The sequence below is a fragment of the Aspergillus homomorphus genome, assembly GCF_003184865.1.
Source record: "Aspergillus homomorphus CBS 101889 unplaced genomic scaffold BO97scaffold_29, whole genome shotgun sequence".
NCBI lineage: Eukaryota > Fungi > Ascomycota > Eurotiomycetes > Eurotiales > Aspergillaceae > Aspergillus > Aspergillus homomorphus.
The window spans coordinates 1-18391 of record NW_020291915.1 but is presented as its reverse complement, the minus strand read 5'-3'; the positions used below and the strand labels follow the sequence as shown (position 1 = coordinate 18391).

Below are 18391 nucleotides of genomic sequence, written 5' to 3'. Positions count from 1 at the left end.
CCCTCACAGTCAATGTACTTGTAGTGGAATCGGGTGCCACTTCCACCCCCCTCACACAAGCCCTGAGAGGACTGCAAGTAGCCGGAAAGACCGAGACTCACCATCGTCATTGGTGGTAGTTGACCCTGCTCTCTGCTCCTCATTGGAGGTTCGGTGCAATGTGAACGCATGAATTTACCTACCTACCACCCAGGGGTCTGCTCTTGACACTGATCCATTCATCCATCCCACATCGGACTGCTCCACTTACCTGTCTCTTCTTGCCTGACGTACTGCACTGCACGGAGTTCCTGTTCTTTTAATACTCTTGTCCATCCCTCCCTCCTTTGGTCCTTCCCCCCTCTTCAATCTCTTGCTATTTGTGTCCGGCGCTCATTCTTTTTATAGACTCTCTCCTTTTTTTTTCTCGTCCTGCTTCTTTGCAGAAAAAGTAGAAGAAGACTTTATTCCTGTTTTCCTGCACATTCATCTTGGTCTTTCACTTTACAACCACTCTTCCTCTCGAGATCTTGATAGGGAATTGCAAGGCTTTCTTCCTTCTCCAGGCAACCAGCCATTCTAGTTGACAATGCGTATCGTTAACTTCCTGCCTGCCTTGCTGGCAACCGTCCCTGCTGTTGCCGCTACCAAAGGCACTCTGGGGCTTGCACTAGGCAACAAGAACGCGGACGGCAGCTGCAAAGCTACGGGTGACTACGAGGCTGATTTCGAGGTCCTGAAGGGTGTTTCGAACATCGTCCGTACCTACTCCGCTAGCGACTGCAACACTGCCCAGAACATCATTCCGGCCGCAAAGGCTAAGGGATTCCAGGTCGTCTTGGGTGTTTGGTGCGTGTTAATAACTTTGGATCCCTGATTTTTGCTTTGGTTAGTTGCTAACTACAAGCTCAACCAGGGCCGATTACACCGACTCTTTCAACAAGGACTTCGATGCCCTCAAGCAGTTTGTTCCTGGCAATGAGAATGTCGTCAGCGCCATCACCGTTGGCTCTGAAGCTCTTTACCGCAAGAGTCTCACGGCCCAGCAGCTTTTGAACCTGATCCAACAAGTGCAGGCTCAATTCCCCAAGGTGGCTGTGGGCACCGTGGATAGTTGGAACAAGTTCGCAGATGGCACTGCTGACCCCATCATCCAAGGCGGTGTTACCTACTTGTAAGCAACTCCATTTGTGATCCCTCCATGAGAAGATGTTATTGAGGCTGACCATTATTCCTAGCTTGGCCAATGGTTTTGCTTACTGGCAGGATGTTTCTATCAACGATGCCCATAATGTCTACTTCGATGATGTCACGCAGGCCAAGAATCACATCTTGCAGGTCGCTGGCTCGAATGCTAGCAAGATTCGCTTCGGCAACGGCGAGACTGGCTGGCCGACCGGTAAGTCACCTGGATGATTGATGACTCTGGGGCACACCTCGCTAATAAAGCGTAGATGGAGGATCCAACTATGGCAGTCACTCTGTTGCCGGCACCAAGAATGCCGAGCAGTTTTATCAGACTTCTGTTTGTCCTATGCTGGCTTCGGGAGTCGATGTCTTCTACTTCGAGGCTTTTGATGAAACCTGGAAGCCCAACAGTGTTGGAGACAACGGCCAGTCGATGGATGAGAAGCACTGGGGTCTCTTTACTGCTGATGGCAAGCCCAAGTTCAACATAAACTGCCCGAACTAGACGATTAACGTGTTCGGAGTGGCACGACGACGCTGACCGGCTTCTTTGTCTCTTATTTTCCCCTTGGCCCATCAGTTGTAACATTTGTTCCACATGTCCTATATTTCATTCTTTTGAGTCGCTGAAAGCACGGGCCTCGAGCGACGGCTTGTCCTTAGATTGCTCTGTCACCACGAGGGAGGGTTTATCCGAATCTTAAGCTTTCAGCAATAGCCGTAATTTCAATGCAGGAACAAATCTTAATTCGAGTGCAAAGTCTGGCAGTTACGATCTTCGCAGTGGTGCACAAACATACTGTATATGAGTGGTTTAGTGTTGTCTCGATGAAGTTGTGCTTTTTTGGATAAGCAGCATTGATTAATTGCCGGGCTCTTGGCTGTCTCTGGGGGCGGGCAGGGCCCGAGTAAGACTGCCGAACTGGAATGTTGATGAGGCCACAGCCATTTCACCCGCCAGCGTGAGTGTGCACTGCAGGCAAGTCACGGGCAGCCGAGGAACCGTGGTTCGCTACGGTGGTAGGCTAGTAGCGCAGCTTTACCCCTGAATCGGGCCACGAACCGCGGCGCGACTTTGTTTATGGGGGAAAATTAATTGCTGGAAGCCTGGAAGGTTGGGAAGAGCCAACACATCGAATAGTGCACATTAACTACCTCAAGGACGGCATTATCGGTCGCTGTTGATCGCGCAAGTATGCGGGTCTCTATGGCACTATGCTGAGACAGTAGTTGCATACTGGAGGCAGGCCAGTATGAGAGATGTCCAGCCATCCAGGATAAAATGCTGTAGACATCCTTACTGAGGGAATAGTGAGTGAGGGAATTATCTCCTTGAGGTCCTCCACGTCAATGGCGGTCAAACACCATGATGGAGGATGGATGGATGTGTTGGCCAACTGCTATTCAATGCTAAGGAGAACCACTAAACCAGAACAAGACAGAAGGCCACCACTAAAAGAACTTCTGCTCATCATCGGGGTTACCGTACCTTACCACTTTTTACCACCTTCACAGTTGTTACAACCGTATGAAAGACTGGATGGAATTCACTGCAGGTTCCCCCTACAGCCTTATCAAGAGCTGCAGGAATTTCCGTTCGCTGTGTTCTTCATATGACTGGCGCCGAACGAAATCATAAGAAAAAAAAAAAAAAAAAAGAGAGTTTCAAAACACAGTGAAAGAGAAGCGGGAAAGAAATCCCAAAGCCTGGCCGAGATGAGAAGGTTTCCCTCCAAGGAACGAGGAAGCTATTGACTAGTACAGATGGAGGTAAATCACCACCACCAGTCCATCTGAATGAATCGCTCTCCGTCGTCCGGCTTCACGCCAATCCGGTGTTTTTCTCCCGCCTCATCATCTTTTTTTCCCTTTCCCCCCCCAACCTCTAATCCAGCTGTTCTTTTTGTGTATGCGCCATGTTCCAATCGCTCGCATACCTGAGACCCTCTCTGTAATCCATTGTCTGCTTTCTTTCCCCCTTCGTCCCCCCACATTTCTCTCCCTTCCCTCGGATGTCTGTATTGGCTTGTTCTTCCATTATTGTCGGAACCCACCGCCCCTGAAGATAATTCCCATTCACTCGCGCCAACAACAAAAACAACAACACCAATTCTTCCCATAGGTACGGTCTCGCAAAAGCCACACTCATCCTCCCTCCCCTGTGTTGATCACAGGTTCTCTGTGAGGTAGTGTCAGTCTTAGAGCTTGTTTTCCATGCTCCATCATTCTGGACAATAAGGGGAGCAGCAAGCAATTGCTTGCTGCAGGAGACGAAACGGAAGGTGTGTGATTTCTGTCTCTGTCTCTGTCTGTCTGTCTGCTCGCCTGCAGGTTCTGAGTGGTAGCTTGGCTGCATCAATGCCAACGTCCCACTTCTCCCTCTCTCTCCTCTAAAAATGATTTTCCCCAATGGCGGTGTCGCGCCATCGTCATTTCATGTTCTCGTAGCCACACTACATATGGGTCAGAGGCTAAACGATCAATGCTTTAGTGTCGACAGATCTAGGTCCGTCCGCATCTTCCGCCAATTCGGCGCTTTCTCCGCCGTCGCCGCCGCCATCCACCCAGCCGTTCAATCTCCGGGTTGATTCACTCTTGACTGTCCCATTGACCTCATTTCCCACATCGCCTGGAGCGTCGAACTTCTCGGCCGCTGGTTCCCCTGGCCGGTCGATCTCCCGCAGTGTCACGCCGAATCCCCCGAACTCTCTGCCCGTCCTACCCAAATATCGAGGCGCTTGGGAATCATCGACCTCATCACCGGAGAATCGAAGGGCGGAAAGCAGTGTATACTACACGACCGCCTGGGGCTCGCCGTATGCTGCACCCAGCCCTCGGACAATTTCTTGGTCACTCAGTCAGTCCGCTGTCGCGGTGGATCGAGGTTCTGGAAATAGCTCTCCCACCTCGATGAGCAGTGTTGCCCAGCACGGTCCTGAAACGAATAATCCCGACCTTTTGCGACCTTCTGCCCGAGACAACTCGACCCGACGCCCATATAGCCGTCTGCTGAGCAGGTCCCCGTTCGGTAGAAAAGGCGGAAAATCGATTAAGGATTTCACCCAGGATTGGATCAACCAGTACCTCTCAGGCCAACCCAGAACTGAGCGTGGTAATTGGCTAAGTGACGACTCCGGAAGCGAAGCTCCCTCGTTCTTCACAGCTCAGAACTTCGCGGAAGACACTTCTGACGATTGGCTGGGTCTGGAACAAGACACCCGCGACGAAGACCTCCTTAGAACCCCAACACTCGCCGACTTCGGGAGCCGAAAGACAGCATCTGGTCGCGGAGAAGGTAGCAAGAGGAACAAGGAGTATCTACACAAAAGAACGGATACGTTACGGCAGGAGGATTTCTGGGGTTTCGCCTACGACAAGGACCCCCCGTTGATCACCATGGATTCTACAGAAGCACACACCCCGGCCGGGCCGTCGCAACACCAAACGCCATCCTTGTTGATCGAGAAACCATTACCTCCACCCCCGGTGGACGAGATCAGAGACGCCCCATCCAGTACGGAATGTCATCAAGGATCTTTCGATTCCCAGGCCGTGACAGGCTCGGGATCGGAGCAAAGCCTCGTCCAACCTCCAGTGCAACGACAGAGGAAGAAGATCCTTTGGCGCGGGAAAGCATGCAATATTGCGCTACCGTACGACGACAGGAGAGGTACGGAGGAGTCAGGCTACCGGCTTTTGACCTTTGAGGATGTCGAAGAGCGATTGAGAAGCCTGAATGAACAAGGATACGACACCCGTGGGTTCAGTGTTTGCGCATCGAATGACTTGACGGATTTAGAGCTGGGTGGTTTAAGTTGCCCAATCTTTCCAGACCCTGGAGAGGTGCACGAAGAATTTTTGTCTGGAAAGTATGAGGTTGGGATCCCTAATAAGGCCGATTGGGATGCGTACGTCGCCAACCTTCAGGAGGAGAAATTGCGGGCTTTGGGCGTTTCCCTGGGTGATGACGAGCCCGGACCGTCTATCTCGCCTGCAATGAGCCAGATGGCCTCGTTCCCTGGTCTGGTCTCGTCACCCCCCATTCCAACAGCATCAGCTGCTAGCAATCCGCTGTCTATGTCCCATCACTTCTCTCCGCAACTGAACCAGCCAGGAAATCCTGCAACTGGCCTCGGCTCGCTGGCTTCGCCCGCCTCGCAATTCAGTTTACAGACCCCGTTCTTGGGCGTAGACCAGAACCTGTTACCGCCCTACACGATGCCGTTTCAACCCACTCCGCCAGCTCAGGGCTCTCTCACGCCGCAAAGTTTCTTCAATCCTCGACAGCCTGGTGTCGCCTCAACCATGGCTGGCACGCTGCCTAACCTTAATTCAATCCTGTCGCCTGTGTCGCCTATGAATGAGCAAGGCGCTTTCCACCCCGGCTATAGTAACCCCAGCTTTGGCGACCCCAGCTTTGGTGACCAAACAGGCATGCCAAAGGATACTTACGGCGATCATGATGTACTCGATCATGTTACTGAAGGGCATCTGTTGCGCCCTCTTCGCACGCCTACGGAGAATCTTGATAACTTCCATGCCTCTACCGTTGAGATTGCCCAACCAACGCCGCGCGGTCACAGTCGCGGCCAAAACTTGAGCGAGACACTCCAGAAGGGACTGGACAACTTTGGCCCCACCTATCACTTAGAAGAGTCTTTCGATCGACAACAACTTGATGACGGTGGTCGTGGACAACACCTGGGTCATTTCGATGGCACTGAAATCTTAAAGTCTCGATGGGCTTTTGGAGACAATATCGGAGTCCAGCAGCTACCTCATCACATGCATCAATTCTACGATGGTAACTATTCTGGAGAGGTTGCTCACGAGGGCTCAGACATTGATACCAACCCGAGCCTTTCTGGCACGCCTCGGCACGCACCGCATAACAACAATGTGCCTTGGCACCAGTCCAGACCTAGTGCCGGTTCTTACGTAGGTGGGCACCGTTCAAAGCTTTCCACATCATCTCTCAACGTTGCTGCTCAAGAATTCAAACCAATTGCAGCGGCGTCGTCCCAGCCTCTGCCATTCCAAGAAAACTCCTTCCAATTCCAAGCCGGTGGGGATCCTGTGTTCACGTTTGGCTCGCAATCTGAACTCAAGCCAAGTAATACTGGTTTCGATCTAAATGCTCCCTCCTTTACTCCCGGTGTCCCCAATAATAACACAAAACGAACTACCGGGTCAGGTGAATTCAAGTTTTCCACAGCTTCCCTCAACGTTGCAGCTCCTGCATTCAACCCTGGTGGTAGCACCTACTCTGCGGCACCGGAGAAAACAACGAATGCCCAACCCAAGATATTCAGCGACGTTGACATTTCTCAGGCGTCGTCGAAAGCTTCGAAGAAGTCCAAAGCCATCCCTATCGTACGGCCTGATGACATCAAGGAGGACAAGAGAAGCAAAGATGAGAGCGAACATGATAATGGCAGACCAGGGCGTCCAGACCGTCACAAGCGTGCTCGCCGTGGCGATGAGCTTTCAGAGACTGAAGCTCAGCTTAGTGTGCCTGCTGCGTTAGCAGAGGCGACCAATCTTCAATCTTCTCATATGCGCCACCCGTCCCATGTATCCGCGGAAGGCAAGGAGAATATCGTACCCCAGGCAGAAGGAGCCCCTGCAACGATCCCGAAACCCATCTCAGCCCAAGACGACAAGTCTGCTGAACGGAAAGACACTCCGATTAGCGAAGCTTCTACTTGGATTCCCCAGGAGATGAAGAACGAGAGTGCTGCAGCGCCCGAGTCCGAAGCTGAGATCAAGCACACGGAGCCAGAGCCGCTACATGAAATCCAGGAGACGATTGAGCCAAATACCACCAAGGACCAAGAGCGAACTGTTCCAGAATCTGCCGATAATGACTTGTCATCCGCTGAGCTTAGAGCTTCCGTTCCCCAGCATGTGCTGACCGCTACTGAAACCACGGAGAATCCTGCAAACTCCCGGACCACGCCAAAGCGTGAGCGGTTGTCCGAGCCAGCTCATGTGGAGGATGACGAAGACTCTCCAGACGAGGAAGAGCTTAATGCTGTCATGGAACAGCTGAATGATGATTCAGACGTTGGCATTGAGCGGATAAGCACACCTCAGCCCAATGGCCGTCTACCTGAATCTGTCATGCATGTGACCAAAGAGAAACGCCACGTCCCAGCTGATATCAGAAGCGAGGCCCCGAGCCCAAGCCCAGGACGTGGCCCCGCTCCTCACACCTTGGATGTTCCTAAGCTCGACTTTGAGGCTCAATCCCAATTCTCTGCCTCTCCATCGAAGGGTGTAGTTTCTGGCTTCCACTCGCCAGTGCGTAAACTTTTGAGCCGGACCGAACACATTAGCGACTGGGATGATGTTATTTCTTCGGGAGAAGATGAGAAGTTGGCCAACCGAAGCAGGTTCTTTGATCGTCGGATCAATGATCTCGTTGGTTCGACTATTGACGAACGTCTGACGCCTCTGGAGCGAGCACTAGGGATGATTCAGAATTCTTTAATGGCCATCACATCTGGTTCTCATACCAGACTTTGGAGCGCATCTGCCGACGGTGACAATAGCGATGCTGACGACGAGGAAGATGAATACGAGGAAAATGAATCCTTCAGTACAAGATCCCATATGCGTCAGAGAGAAAAGCTTGACAAGTTGAAGGCTGTCGTTTTAGACGCACTTGCATCCCATGTACCTCAACAAGTTAAGGATGAAGTCACTGCCTCGGAACTTACGCAACTGCGGGAAAGCGTCTCCGCGTTACAAGCCTTGACCATCCAGAAATTGTCGCAGGACCCAGTCTCCGAGCTTAGAGAAATGATGCAAGAGCTGGTCTCATCTCAGCGCGATGTGCCTCCCTCTGATACGGATGAGGTTCCTGCAGAAAGTCTCATGCTCCAGGTTGAAGGCCTGAAGAATATGCTTCGACTCGCTGATGAGCGAGCGAACCAAGAATACAAGATCCGGAGGGAAGCCCAGGACTCTGTTGCAGAGCTCCAGCGGCTCCTTAGGGTTGTTGAAGAAGATGCTGTTCGTCATAGTCATGCTGCAGAAGATGCCGAGGCTCGGCTGCTGTATTTCAAAGCAGAGAAGATCCCTTACTATGAAACTATTCAGCACAAGGCTGAATCGCTTGAAAGTGAGCGTGAAACATTGAATTTCACTCTTAACGAACTCTCGTCGAAGAACATCTCACTTCAGGGCACCCTTGACGAATACCGCGTCATGGCTGACAATTACAAGCGGGACAGCGAGCAGTCTAAGGGTGCTCTCGAGGAGGCCAGAGCGGAGAACAAGAGTCTGCGTGGCATTGTTGAGCAGCTCAAGACGCGCCTCGAGGACGGTTTGAGCATTCGGCAAAACCTGGGCAATAAGCTGGACCAACTCCAAGAGGAGATGGCGACGGTGATTCGAGACGTGACCAAAGATCAATCTTCGTGGCGCCGACGTGAGGAGGCACTCAATGCCCAGTGCAATGAGTTGCGTTCTGCTTATGGGCGAGAATCGAAGCTACGCGAGAAGTTGGAGTATGACATTGAGGGCCTTGAAGAAAAGGAGCGTGAAGCGGCGAAGCTGAAATTCATCTTTGGTCAATCCCAACAGGAGAATGCAAGGCTTGAAGAGCTCGTGGCAAACTTGCGCCTTCAGAACCACGATCTGGAGCTCAAGGCTGCTCGGTTCGAGCGCGAGTTCAATGAGGCACGCGAGAGCAGTCGTGTCGAAATCCAGCGCACCAGGAATTCATTGGAGTCAGATCTGGAGGCCGCTAACAGCCAGGTGAACATCGTTCGGGCTGAGCTGGAAGCGCAGATTCTCCGCCTACAGAGTCAAATGGACAATGTGCGACTCGATAACGACACGGCTCGCGAACGCTACGAGATGTTGTTGGAAGAAGCAGCCGAGACTAAGGTCAATGCCCTGGCAACGGCCGCTCAAGCCCAGGAGCTGGCCGTCGAGGAACAGCGCCGGAACCACGAACGCGTTCTGAACGACCTCCGGGAACGCCACGCCCGCGCTCTACACAACGCTTCGGAGGACAGACAGCGGGGCGAAAGCCATCTGCTAGAACGCTTGGCGCTGTCCGAGGACAAGGCGAACCATCTTCAAGACCGTGTGCAGCATCTAGAAGAGAGACTTCAACTCGCTCAGGAGGCTGCTCGTGCTGCTGCCGAGGCGGCCCAGTCTGCTAAGTCGAGCCCTGTCATCGCTCTGCCAGCACACACCAGCACGCCTTCGATGTCGTACCTCGATGGATCTATGGTTCCCGAGAAGATCTCTCCTCAGGCATTGAGAGAATCAATCTTGGTGCTCCAAGATCAATTGCAGCAGCGTGAAACTCGCATCGAAGAGCTCGAGCAAGAGATCTCCACTGTCGACAAGGACGCACCGAACAAAGTCAAGGAGAGGGATACTGAAATCGCCTGGCTGCGTGAGCTGCTTGGTGTCCGGATAGACGATCTTCAGGACGTCATCAACATCGTGTCGCAGCCATCCTTCAATCAGAATGCTGTCCGCGACGCTGCAATCCGCCTGAAAGCTAATCTGCAAATGCAGCAACAGGAGAGAGAAAGGATGCATTCTGGACAGGCTTTCCCGAGTATTCCTTCGCTTGCGGAACTGACTGCATCCCCGCGCTCTCTTCCACTTGCAGCAGCAGCAGCGTGGGGCAACTGGCGCAAGGGGAGAGAAAACGTCAGCTCTGAACAGACCCCCTCCAAACAAGGAGGTGCAAGTGGGTTCCTCTCAGGACTTTTGACACCTCCGGCCAGCAATCTTCGTCAGGGTCCTCCCAGTTCTAGTAGCTCAGCGGCAGCGAACGGACGGCGCCCATCAGAGGCTCGACCCTTGAGAAACTACAACACGACGCCCAAGCAGTCGAATACGCGTACCAGCCGAATGCGTGAGCTTCCCAGTACTCCGCCTCTTCTTCGTCGATCGAGCTACGATCATGACGCCGAGCCGACCGATTATGCTCACAGCTCTTTCCACGAAGATGCAGAGAGCACGGCCGACGGCTTAGTATCTGCGTCGCCGCGCGAGACGACCGACGGGCCTTTCGGACCACAGATTACGTCTCCAACATCGTCTTAGACTGTCCATATCCTCCCTCGCGGGTCCTCCCTATTTCATGTTAATAGATAATTCCGAAACCTCTTCTTGCTTTAGACAAGCGGACGTTGCGTACTGACTTGTTATATCATGATGCATCCTTCACTCTCCTTTTGGCCATTCATATCCATCCATGTGTTTTTATCCTGTGCGTGCGCTTTGCATTTGTGCTCGTCCGTCTGGCTCTTTTACCCTTCGAGGCGGGAATACCTTTCATGACCTTCCTTTTCATCATTCGTTTATTATACCATATCCAAGTGTTTTCTATCATTTTATTTTATCTTCCATGCGTCCGAACTCAACTGGATACCACAAACCACCCATTCTTGATATCTTTGCTGCAATTATGTATGTACTGTACACCAGGTTATTTTTGCGCTTCACTATTTTGAGTTCAGAATCTGAGATCTATCGATTGAGGCAAGTTCGAATCTTCTTTCTGTACAAGTCGGTAGCTTTGGTAGTGTTGTTCTCCATGAGAATGGATGCGCTGCATTTGGTGACTTGCGATTGAGATAGGCTTTGAGTGTCCTGGTTGTTTGATTGGCCGACGATTAACGCCTTCCAGAAAAGTCCATAGGATGAGTGGCGTCATCGACTTCTTCATGTCACATACAGACATACATTATGATGAGCTGAAGAATCTGGATATGCACAGACGGTTTTCTGTCGTTGCATCCATCAAGAAGTACGAAGTAGAAGATCTAAACTCTATGTATGTTAAGAGACAATGACCTCATTCATCATTAAACTTATCACCAGGAGGTGTAGACTTCTATCTAGCCTGACCAGTCTAGGTACTAACTAACAGTATTAAGGTTGTATATTATAGTTGAAGTGTGTGGTGGGATACATTGATGTAGGTAGGTGTGTGTTTGTTGCATGCGAAATGCCTTGGCAGTTTGTCCGTTTCACGCTTGCTTGTGCTTTTCCTTGTCGACACGCTTTTGTTATAACCTCAATTCGAAGCAAGGAAACTTTCGTGCTTCTCCGATTTCGTGAAGAGTGAAGGGTAGATGGGAGATCAACCTCCCCATCCCCTCCCTCCCCAGCCCAATCTTCTAGATCCGCCACTCGAGGATTTGTCTCGGGGAGGTCGTGATCGCTGTTATCGCGTATCTCCACTCCTTGGCCTCGTCTTGGCCGCGGGAAGAATCCACGCGGAGATCTTGAATGTCCTCGTCTGTGATGTCGAGGAGGAGAGACCATGTTGGAATGGTGGTTTTGCTTATGTGGGGATACTTTTGCGTTGGGTTTGTTTGGTCATGGGGCCATGAGGAATAGGAGGATGGTTGGGGGTGGTCATCGTGCATGAGGCTGTAGATGTAGACGGCGCCTCCTGCTGCGATACGGGAGTAATGGCCTGAGCCTGGCTCGTAGATGCACATTACTTTTGCGTCGGGGGAAACTGTCACGAGTGGGGAGTTGATGGTACCGGCCGCGGTGGGGAGGTTGGCGGTGTTCCATCTTGAGGTCGTTGCGGAGTGGAGGGTCGTGGTTTTGTGGTGGGCGTCTGTTGTTTGGAAGGTGGGGTTGGTTTGTTGGGTCGTTGTGTTGGGTTTGGAGGCCGGGGATGTCGTTGTGCTGGGTGGCGAAGTGGAGGTGATGGGGATGGTGAAAGGGGTGATCTGGGGGAGTGTGTTGTCGGGTTCGGGACAGTAGTTGTCTCTGCTTGGGAGGATGCGCGTGATGGTTATCCCCTGGGCGAAGGCTGGGGTCGTCGTGACCTCACCGATGCAGTAGCCGCTTGTCGCTTTGGTGCCTATTTGGAGGAGGGCCGTGAACTTGCGACTGGGTTGGTGACAGTGCTCGTTGCCGGGGCTCCGAGGCAGCAGGCGGAGGCCGCGGAGAAGGACTTTCTCGCCGCCGTCTCCGCCGGCCAGGGTCGCTGCCATCGAGACCGAGTCGACGTAGACTTGGCTGATGTTGGCGCGCCAGTATGCGAGAGAGGCGGAGGAAGGGGTTTGGTTGCGCGCTGGATTGCCCAGGTATCGCACGCGAGTCGGTTGGTAGGTGGTGGTTTCCTGGCCGATGGTCACGCGGAGCAGAGTGTCGTCTTCATCCGCGAATTCGAGGGACTCGATCATGCCGTTCGTTTCCTCGTAGCTGGTTGGTACCGGGTTGACGAAACTGTCCTCCTGGTTCAGAGTGTACTGGGCAGGCGATGAGAGGCCGTCCGAGTCCCCGAGGAGGCTATAGATCTGGATCGTCTTGTCCAGCCCGACGGCGAGCAAGTGTCCGCTGGATGAGAGCGCGATGTGGTGTTTAGCATGTTGTGATAGGCCTCCTATACCTCCGCCGAGTACGGCAGTGCAGACAGAGGTCCATAGGGAATACAGTGGTGCGGACCGAACAAGTTCCCAAGGACAATGCACACCTGGACGGCTATACAACAATGCTCGTGCCCCTTTCAGAACCACAAGCTTCCGACCGTCGCGAGAGGTGTCGTATATCGTGCAATGGGAACATTCCTGGGGAAGCTCACATCTGGATTCCGTCTTCTGGATGCCCGTATGGTAGCCCAGTAAGTTGTGACGAACAACTTGAGTGAAGTAGGCATTCCACTCTTTGTTGGCGAGAAGCTCCGTCCGTGGGGGCAGCGAAACTGGGACTTGCTGAAGGATGTTTCGGATGATAGACGAGGCCGAGGCTGCGATTCTCCATTTCCGACATGTTGACCGAACAGCGATGTAGTCTTCCACATCGAGGTAATCGAGAATGCAGTAGATAAGTTCAATTGGTAGATTTGCAGCCATTTTGTGCTGAGGGAAAATTAACGTTGACGAGGGTCACATCTTCGCATTCGAGAGGATTCCTCCACATGTTGCCAGGCGAGACACCACCTTATATAGAATGCTCGGAAAACCGGCTTGATTTGAAAACATATGGTTCGACCTGGCAGGGATAGTCACCGATAAGGCACTTACGGATGACAGTCCCCCTTTGGTGCGACATGGTGAAGTAGCCTATGGTCTGTGCGTCATCAGGCACGAGGAGAGAAGATGATGTTAAAAATGGCCGATATGAGAAAAAAGTATGTGATGATCCACCGGAGATGATCGACTCGGAAGACACCCAACACGGGCCGACCGGGAAACAACAGGCAATCGACCCTGGGATTCAAGCTCTGGCCAACGTCAACCGGCCGAAGGACGGGTATCGGTCTGGACTGAGGGTATCAGTGGCGTGACTGTGAACGCACGATGGGTAAGGCTTCCCATCGGATGATTCCCCATCAGAAAGTTCCACTGGCCATTGGTTGGGAACAGTCGTGTGTGACAAAATGATGATGATGGTTTCTACAGCCGCAAAGTTGGTCTGTCGTACATGCCGGGATAGCCCCTTCGTTGCATCGGTGAACATATGTAGTTGTGAAAACCCGGTAATGGTATTATGTCACTCGGTATAATTAACCTTTTGGCTAGAATTCCTTAGATAGCTAAATGTCGCCCCTTCCTGGAGGCTGGTGAATTTAAGATGATAGATACCAAAGCGATGCAACCAGCCAGACGGAGATAAGTATGTGCTGATCGGGATGGTGGTACGTTGGAGTATAATTGATGCCAGTATACCCTGGAAGCCCTGCGCTGCCTGTTCCAGAGGCGCGCGTGCGGGATAGTTTGAGCTGCAATCCGGCATGGTCGATCACGGCGGAGGCCCGGATTTATTTCGGTCGAGACTCGATGAAGAGCTGCCACTTTCTGCAGGGAGCGTGCACAACATCAAGGGCCGAATGATACTGACGGCTCCGGTTGTGTAACCTACAATTCCCCAAGAAGATCGTAGATAATTGTAAAAGTCCCTGAGTTGTCTGCCGCTCAGATGATGATATTCTTCTCTCTCTGGTAGAGATCCTTGAGTAATTTCAACTGATGGACAGCCATACTCTGTCGAGGAAGATTTTTGGGAAGGTCGACGATCGCTAACCGCATCATGGCTAATCCAATATGTCCAAAGAAACCGACGACTCGCTCGGCAGATGTCTTGAGCATGGCAGTCAGAAGGGTAATATGAGTATCCTGGATCTCATCGGCGGGGATGGACAAGATCTTGTGCATAGATTGCCAGAACATAGTGTTGGGGAATGGGTTTCTGCGCGTCGTTTTCCCGAAGTTGCGCAAAGTCAAGGCAGCATATCCGGCGCCGAGGGCAGTCATCCGTTCTGCATGGTTCTGCTCGCCAATCCAAGGCCCGTCCGGCCCATCCCGCTGCCAACCCACGGCACGCCGGCCACCTTCGGTCTTCTCGTCGCCGCAAAATCCCCACAGCGCTGGGCAGCAGACCCGATATTTAGCCAATAGAATGTCAATCATGTGGTGGCCCTTATAGACGAAAGCATCTAGTGAAAAGATCTGTGCGGCCACAATGCCGATCGGCTCCGCATGTCCGATATTGATACCAGCTTCTTGAAGGAGTCCAGAAATCAGGGCCTTGGAAAAGATGTTGAGAGCGTAAACTAGGAGAGCGGGAACTTTGTTATCGTCGGAATTGGCGATGCTCTCCGGAGGGAAGGCGAAGAATTGGCGAATATCCACCGATGGCTCGGCGATGGCAGATGCCTTCTCGAGCGTGGCCCGGATTTCCTGAATCTGAACAGAAAACAATATGGTCAGCTTGTTATCCTTGAACGGTAGGGAGTAGATAAGTACCTGTGCTTTGTTTGCTCCTTTGGTTCCACGAAGCTGTCCAATGCACTTCTTAATGGATCGCCGGATATCGCCCATATTTTGTTTCACGATCGCATTCGTCTTGCTTTCGTCTTTGAGGTATTGGCGGAATTTCTTCAGGTGCTGGTGGAGTTCGACGTAGCGGGCGTGAACTTTGGCCTCATCTTCAGTTAAGCGGCCTCCGCCGACCCGCCGTTGCCTTTCTGCTTGGGCCTTCTGTGCATCTGCTGCCCGGCGGTCTGCGGCCTCTTGCTCCGCTTTCCTTGCCTCTTCTTGCTTCTTGCGCTCCTCTTCCGCGCGTCGTTCCCGTTCCTTGCGCTCCTGTTCTTCTTGAGCCGCTCGCTTCTGCCGCTCTGCCTCTTCCTCTGCCTTCTTCCGAGCTTCCTCGGCAGCCTTGCGCTCGGCTTCTCGCCGTGCGGCCTCCTCTTGTTCCCGTCGTAACTTTTCTAGTCTCTCCCTCTCTTGGCGTTCCGCCTCTCTTCGGGCTTCCTCCTGCTTCCGGCGAATCTCCTCTTCCACTGCTCTCTGATGTGCACGTAATGTTTCTTCGGCTTCTTCCAACACCTGTTCATGCAATTGAGCTACTTTGTCAAGGGCCGCATTGTGTTGGGCTTCGCGTTCGCTATCCAAGCGGTCGAGATTCTCGTAGAAGGAACGACGTTCGTAAGCTTTGACTTTTTTGAGCTCATTATTGTGGATCTTGAGTTGTTCGAGGTCGCGCGTGAGGTCAAGAAGGAGCTGCCGTGAAGGGCTGTCCGCTTGGGAGGGATAACTCAGCCGTCCCATTTTGTGGCTTTACGAGTCAATATTCGGTACGGTCGTCCGTGAGAGCGGTGGTGCTTCGAAGGGGAGCTTGAGAGCAGCAAGTGACCTCCGTCTCAGAAACTAGGTCGACCAGATGGGCTTCCCAACTCGGGATGACGAGTTTAGGTGATATTACCACAGCGTCAATGTGAGAATTGGTAAAGGAGCGTATAGGGCGAGTATAGAGACACCGGACACTCTTGAGGGTTCTGGGCCTAAGCATGACAGAAAATTGACCATTAGCAAGATATCTCGCGCCGAGGTTCAATACCGAATAGTTCGACTTACTACCGCTGGCAGAGGACGTTTTTCACCCAAGTATGCGGATTCAAGCTTTTTCGAAGCCTTCCGTCCAGTCAATTGACGTCTGTAGTGAGCGAAATCTCGGCATAAACAGCCAGAGAAGAAGCAAACAAAGGAATGGAGGTTGCCGGTGCAATGGCTGCAGTGGGTACTACGAGCCTCTTGACTTCGGAACGTTTTGCGGGAAGAACAGAGCTCCGGCGCTGAGTCATGATGATTTCCGCCGGGGATTGAAAGGAATGCAAACCCGGCAAACAAAGCAAAACCACCCACCCCGTTTAGATGGGTCGACGGGAGGCGGCTGCTACTGCACCAGACCGCCTGGCTAGACATGGATCGTTGCCGCCCACTGGCTCGCTCACCCCAATCCATTCAATCCTCGGTCGGAAATTCGGAAGCAAACACAGTCTTCATCCCCGGCCGCATCCTCATTATCATGAATTGAACGATAAGGATCTGCATTTAGATCACAACTAATCCTTTCAGGTCAGATGGGAAGCAAGAGACTTGTAAAAGTCTGTTGCCTCCGATATGACTCGCTTCTGACTTCCTCCTTCCAGTCAGTCAGGGTGGACACGCCAACGCCTCCATTTAATCTGTCTCTCACACCCAGTGAGCACCTCATGGGCATGGACTTGTCCAGAGCCCCGCCTGTTTCGCTTTGTGGACCTCCAACCTGCTCACCATTGGACCCGTTGATTCATCGCGGAGCAGCGTATCGATACCGCTAAATACTTCACACCTACTGAGTAAGACACCCAAGAACACCAACCAACATCAATGTGGAGGATGTCCGCTCAAGGATGGCCAAGGGAGGACGGACCCCAATTCCAGACGAGCTGGTAACCCAGTTATGCTCAGCTGGCTCTCGTCATCATGCTATTGTCTTACTATCCATGCAGCATGCGAACCGAGACGTGGTTAAAGTATACTATCCGGGGTTCACCAAGCAACTCCCACATGCTAGATGCAGGTAGCCCTATTCTTGATGTGCCTAAAAGTTAAGATAGGTCTTAGTTAGTGACCGTGACCTGGTGACTTGAGACTAGACTTGACTACTGGGAAAGAGAGAGACGGATTGTGGTGAAAAACCTAGTCTAGCTTACCGCCATACCGCGCACTAAATCCCCTATCCCCAAGTTCCCATAGGTTCCCAAGTCTGGATTAGGCGCCGCTATTCACGTAGTGGATCACCTCCGAAAAGTGAGAACTCAGTGATGATGATGATGATGATGATGATGATGATGATGCTGTGTGACAGAAATCAAATCCCTGCGGTACGGGATGGATGTCGCTCCTGAGCACCCATTAGATCAAGGGTTCTGGTAGAGATAATGTAGTCGTACATTACTTACTTAGTAGTACTGGAGTGGCAAGGAAGTGACAGGCCGAGAACTAGAGCTGTGATGGAACCGGACCCTGTCGAGCTCCAAGTATGGTAACTTTGGTTTAGTGACAAGTTAAGCCCATCACTGATCGGATGCTGCTGTGGCTTCACAGGCATGTCGGAGCTACTTCGTAGGAGACGGTCAAGTGAAATACTGTACATATTCTCATCGACCCTGAGCAAATGAGTTCATCTCAACAAAATTTTTTCAGAATGTCTATCCAACTAGTGATTTATGGATCCTCCTCCCCACATCTATCTAGCATTGTTGCGACATCATGGATTATACCTCTGGACTCGGGTGAGGCCGTTTTCCTTTGGAACATGAGATCTTCTTACATATTGACTTTGCAATAGTAATCCTGATGTGACTCCGATTCACTTTTTGTTTCGGGATTGGTTGTGGGATCCTTACAGGGTCTGCAACTTGATCAGGTTATGATTACATGCTGCTGGTCGCATGCTGCCTGCTATTATTCGTACTAATAGCGACACTAAACGGATCTTCCTTCGCTCTCTTTCTCCTCACCCTTCTCTTTTCTTCATCTACACCTCCTCCTCCTCCCCCTCCCCCACTCCCCCCAATCTTCTTTTCACTACTTAGTACTTTGTCTTCTTTTTTTTTATTTCCCTCTTCTAATCTTCTTCCTCTGATCAACTTTTCCCCCCCTCCCTCCTTTCTCCCCCACCCCTCTCTCCCTCTTTAGTCTGGCCTGTCCTGATCATTCCTTCAGGTTATCCACCCGTGCCTCTAGTGGTATCATTGATCGCCTTGGCTTATCTGTCATTCTCTCTCTGTCAGATAGAACCACCTCGCCGTGTGCTCGTCGATTTTGCTGAGGTGGATCTGAGAACTTCAAGTTCGGAACAACAAGACCGTTCTTGTGCAATTTGCCTCCTTGTCGCCAGAAAAGACGTCAGCTCTACAGCAGTGTGGTGCACGATACACTCGGGTTGCCCCCCCCCC

The 18391-nt window shown here is 52.0% G+C and overlaps 6 protein-coding genes across 6 annotated transcripts; 3 read left to right on the top strand and 3 right to left on the bottom strand.

Annotated features, from left to right (window-relative positions):
* Positions 1-337: 337 nt before the first annotated feature.
* Positions 338-1903, top strand: bgt1 (1,3-beta-glucanosyltransferase Bgt1). Its single transcript, XM_025695526.1, has 4 exons — positions 338-828; positions 896-1153; positions 1218-1378; positions 1434-1903. The coding sequence occupies exons 1-4, from the start codon at positions 569-571 to the stop codon at positions 1670-1672; spliced, it is 918 nt and encodes a 305-aa protein (XP_025549554.1). The 5' UTR covers positions 338-568; the 3' UTR covers positions 1673-1903.
* A 1660-nt stretch (positions 1904-3563) lies between these two features.
* Positions 3564-10631, top strand: BO97DRAFT_479226 (putative myosin class II heavy chain (MHC); the record flags this gene model as incomplete). The annotated part of the gene is made up of 2 exons (XM_025700675.1): positions 3564-3582; positions 3659-10631. The coding sequence occupies 2 exons, from the start codon at positions 3564-3566 to the stop codon at positions 10243-10245; spliced, it is 6606 nt and encodes a 2201-aa protein (XP_025549553.1). The 3' UTR covers positions 10246-10631.
* Positions 10632-10983: 352 nt separating this feature from the next.
* BO97DRAFT_406895 (F-box protein) lies at positions 10984-13267 on the bottom strand. The gene has a single exon (XM_025695525.1). It carries the CDS (start codon positions 13017-13019, stop codon positions 11325-11327), a length of 1695 nt encoding a protein of 564 aa, XP_025549552.1. The 5' UTR covers positions 13020-13267; the 3' UTR covers positions 10984-11324.
* Positions 13268-13662: 395 nt separating this feature from the next.
* BO97DRAFT_394085 (putative RNA export mediator Gle1) lies at positions 13663-16197 on the bottom strand. The gene is made up of 3 exons (XM_025693960.1): positions 16023-16197; positions 14913-15949; positions 13663-14852 (listed from the first exon to the last, which is right to left on the bottom strand). Exons 2-3 carry the CDS (start codon positions 15714-15716, stop codon positions 14082-14084), a joined length of 1575 nt encoding a protein of 524 aa, XP_025549551.1. The 5' UTR covers positions 15717-15949; positions 16023-16197; the 3' UTR covers positions 13663-14081.
* Positions 16198-16928: 731 nt separating this feature from the next.
* BO97DRAFT_124935 (uncharacterized protein) lies at positions 16929-17726 on the bottom strand. Its single transcript, XM_025689995.1, has 3 exons — positions 17393-17726; positions 17144-17334; positions 16929-17031 (listed from the first exon to the last, which is right to left on the bottom strand). Exons 1-2 carry the CDS (start codon positions 17584-17586, stop codon positions 17202-17204), a joined length of 327 nt encoding a protein of 108 aa, XP_025549550.1. The 5' UTR covers positions 17587-17726; the 3' UTR covers positions 16929-17031; positions 17144-17201.
* On the top strand, positions 17701-18177 carry BO97DRAFT_124955 (uncharacterized protein). The gene is made up of 2 exons (XM_025689996.1): positions 17701-17725; positions 17782-18177. Exon 2 carries the CDS (start codon positions 17871-17873, stop codon positions 18129-18131), a length of 261 nt encoding a protein of 86 aa, XP_025549549.1. The 5' UTR covers positions 17701-17725; positions 17782-17870; the 3' UTR covers positions 18132-18177.
* The last annotated feature ends 214 nt before the right edge of the window (positions 18178-18391 follow it).

Coding starts and splice junctions, on each gene's coding strand:
- bgt1 (XM_025695526.1), top strand. CDS start 569: ATGCGTATCGTTAACTTCCTGCCTGCCTTGCTGGCAACCGTCCCTGCT. Junction 1,154..1,217: donor CAAGGCGGTGTTACCTACTT/GTAAGCAACTCC, acceptor CATTATTCCTAG/CTTGGCCAATGGTTTTGCTT. Junction 1,379..1,433: donor CGAGACTGGCTGGCCGACCG/GTAAGTCACCTG, acceptor AATAAAGCGTAG/ATGGAGGATCCAACTATGGC.
- BO97DRAFT_406895 (XM_025695525.1), bottom strand. CDS start 13,019: ATGGCTGCAAATCTACCAATTGAACTTATCTACTGCATTCTCGATTAC.
- BO97DRAFT_394085 (XM_025693960.1), bottom strand. CDS start 15,716: ATGGGACGGCTGAGTTATCCCTCCCAAGCGGACAGCCCTTCACGGCAG. Junction 14,853..14,912: donor AAGGAGCAAACAAAGCACAG/GTACTTATCTAC, acceptor TTTTCTGTTCAG/ATTCAGGAAATCCGGGCCAC.
- BO97DRAFT_124935 (XM_025689995.1), bottom strand. CDS start 17,586: ATGTACAGTATTTCACTTGACCGTCTCCTACGAAGTAGCTCCGACATG. Junction 17,335..17,392: donor TGCCACTCCAGTACTACTAA/GTAAGTAATGTA, acceptor ATGGGTGCTCAG/GAGCGACATCCATCCCGTAC.
- BO97DRAFT_124955 (XM_025689996.1), top strand. CDS start 17,871: ATGCTGCTGGTCGCATGCTGCCTGCTATTATTCGTACTAATAGCGACA.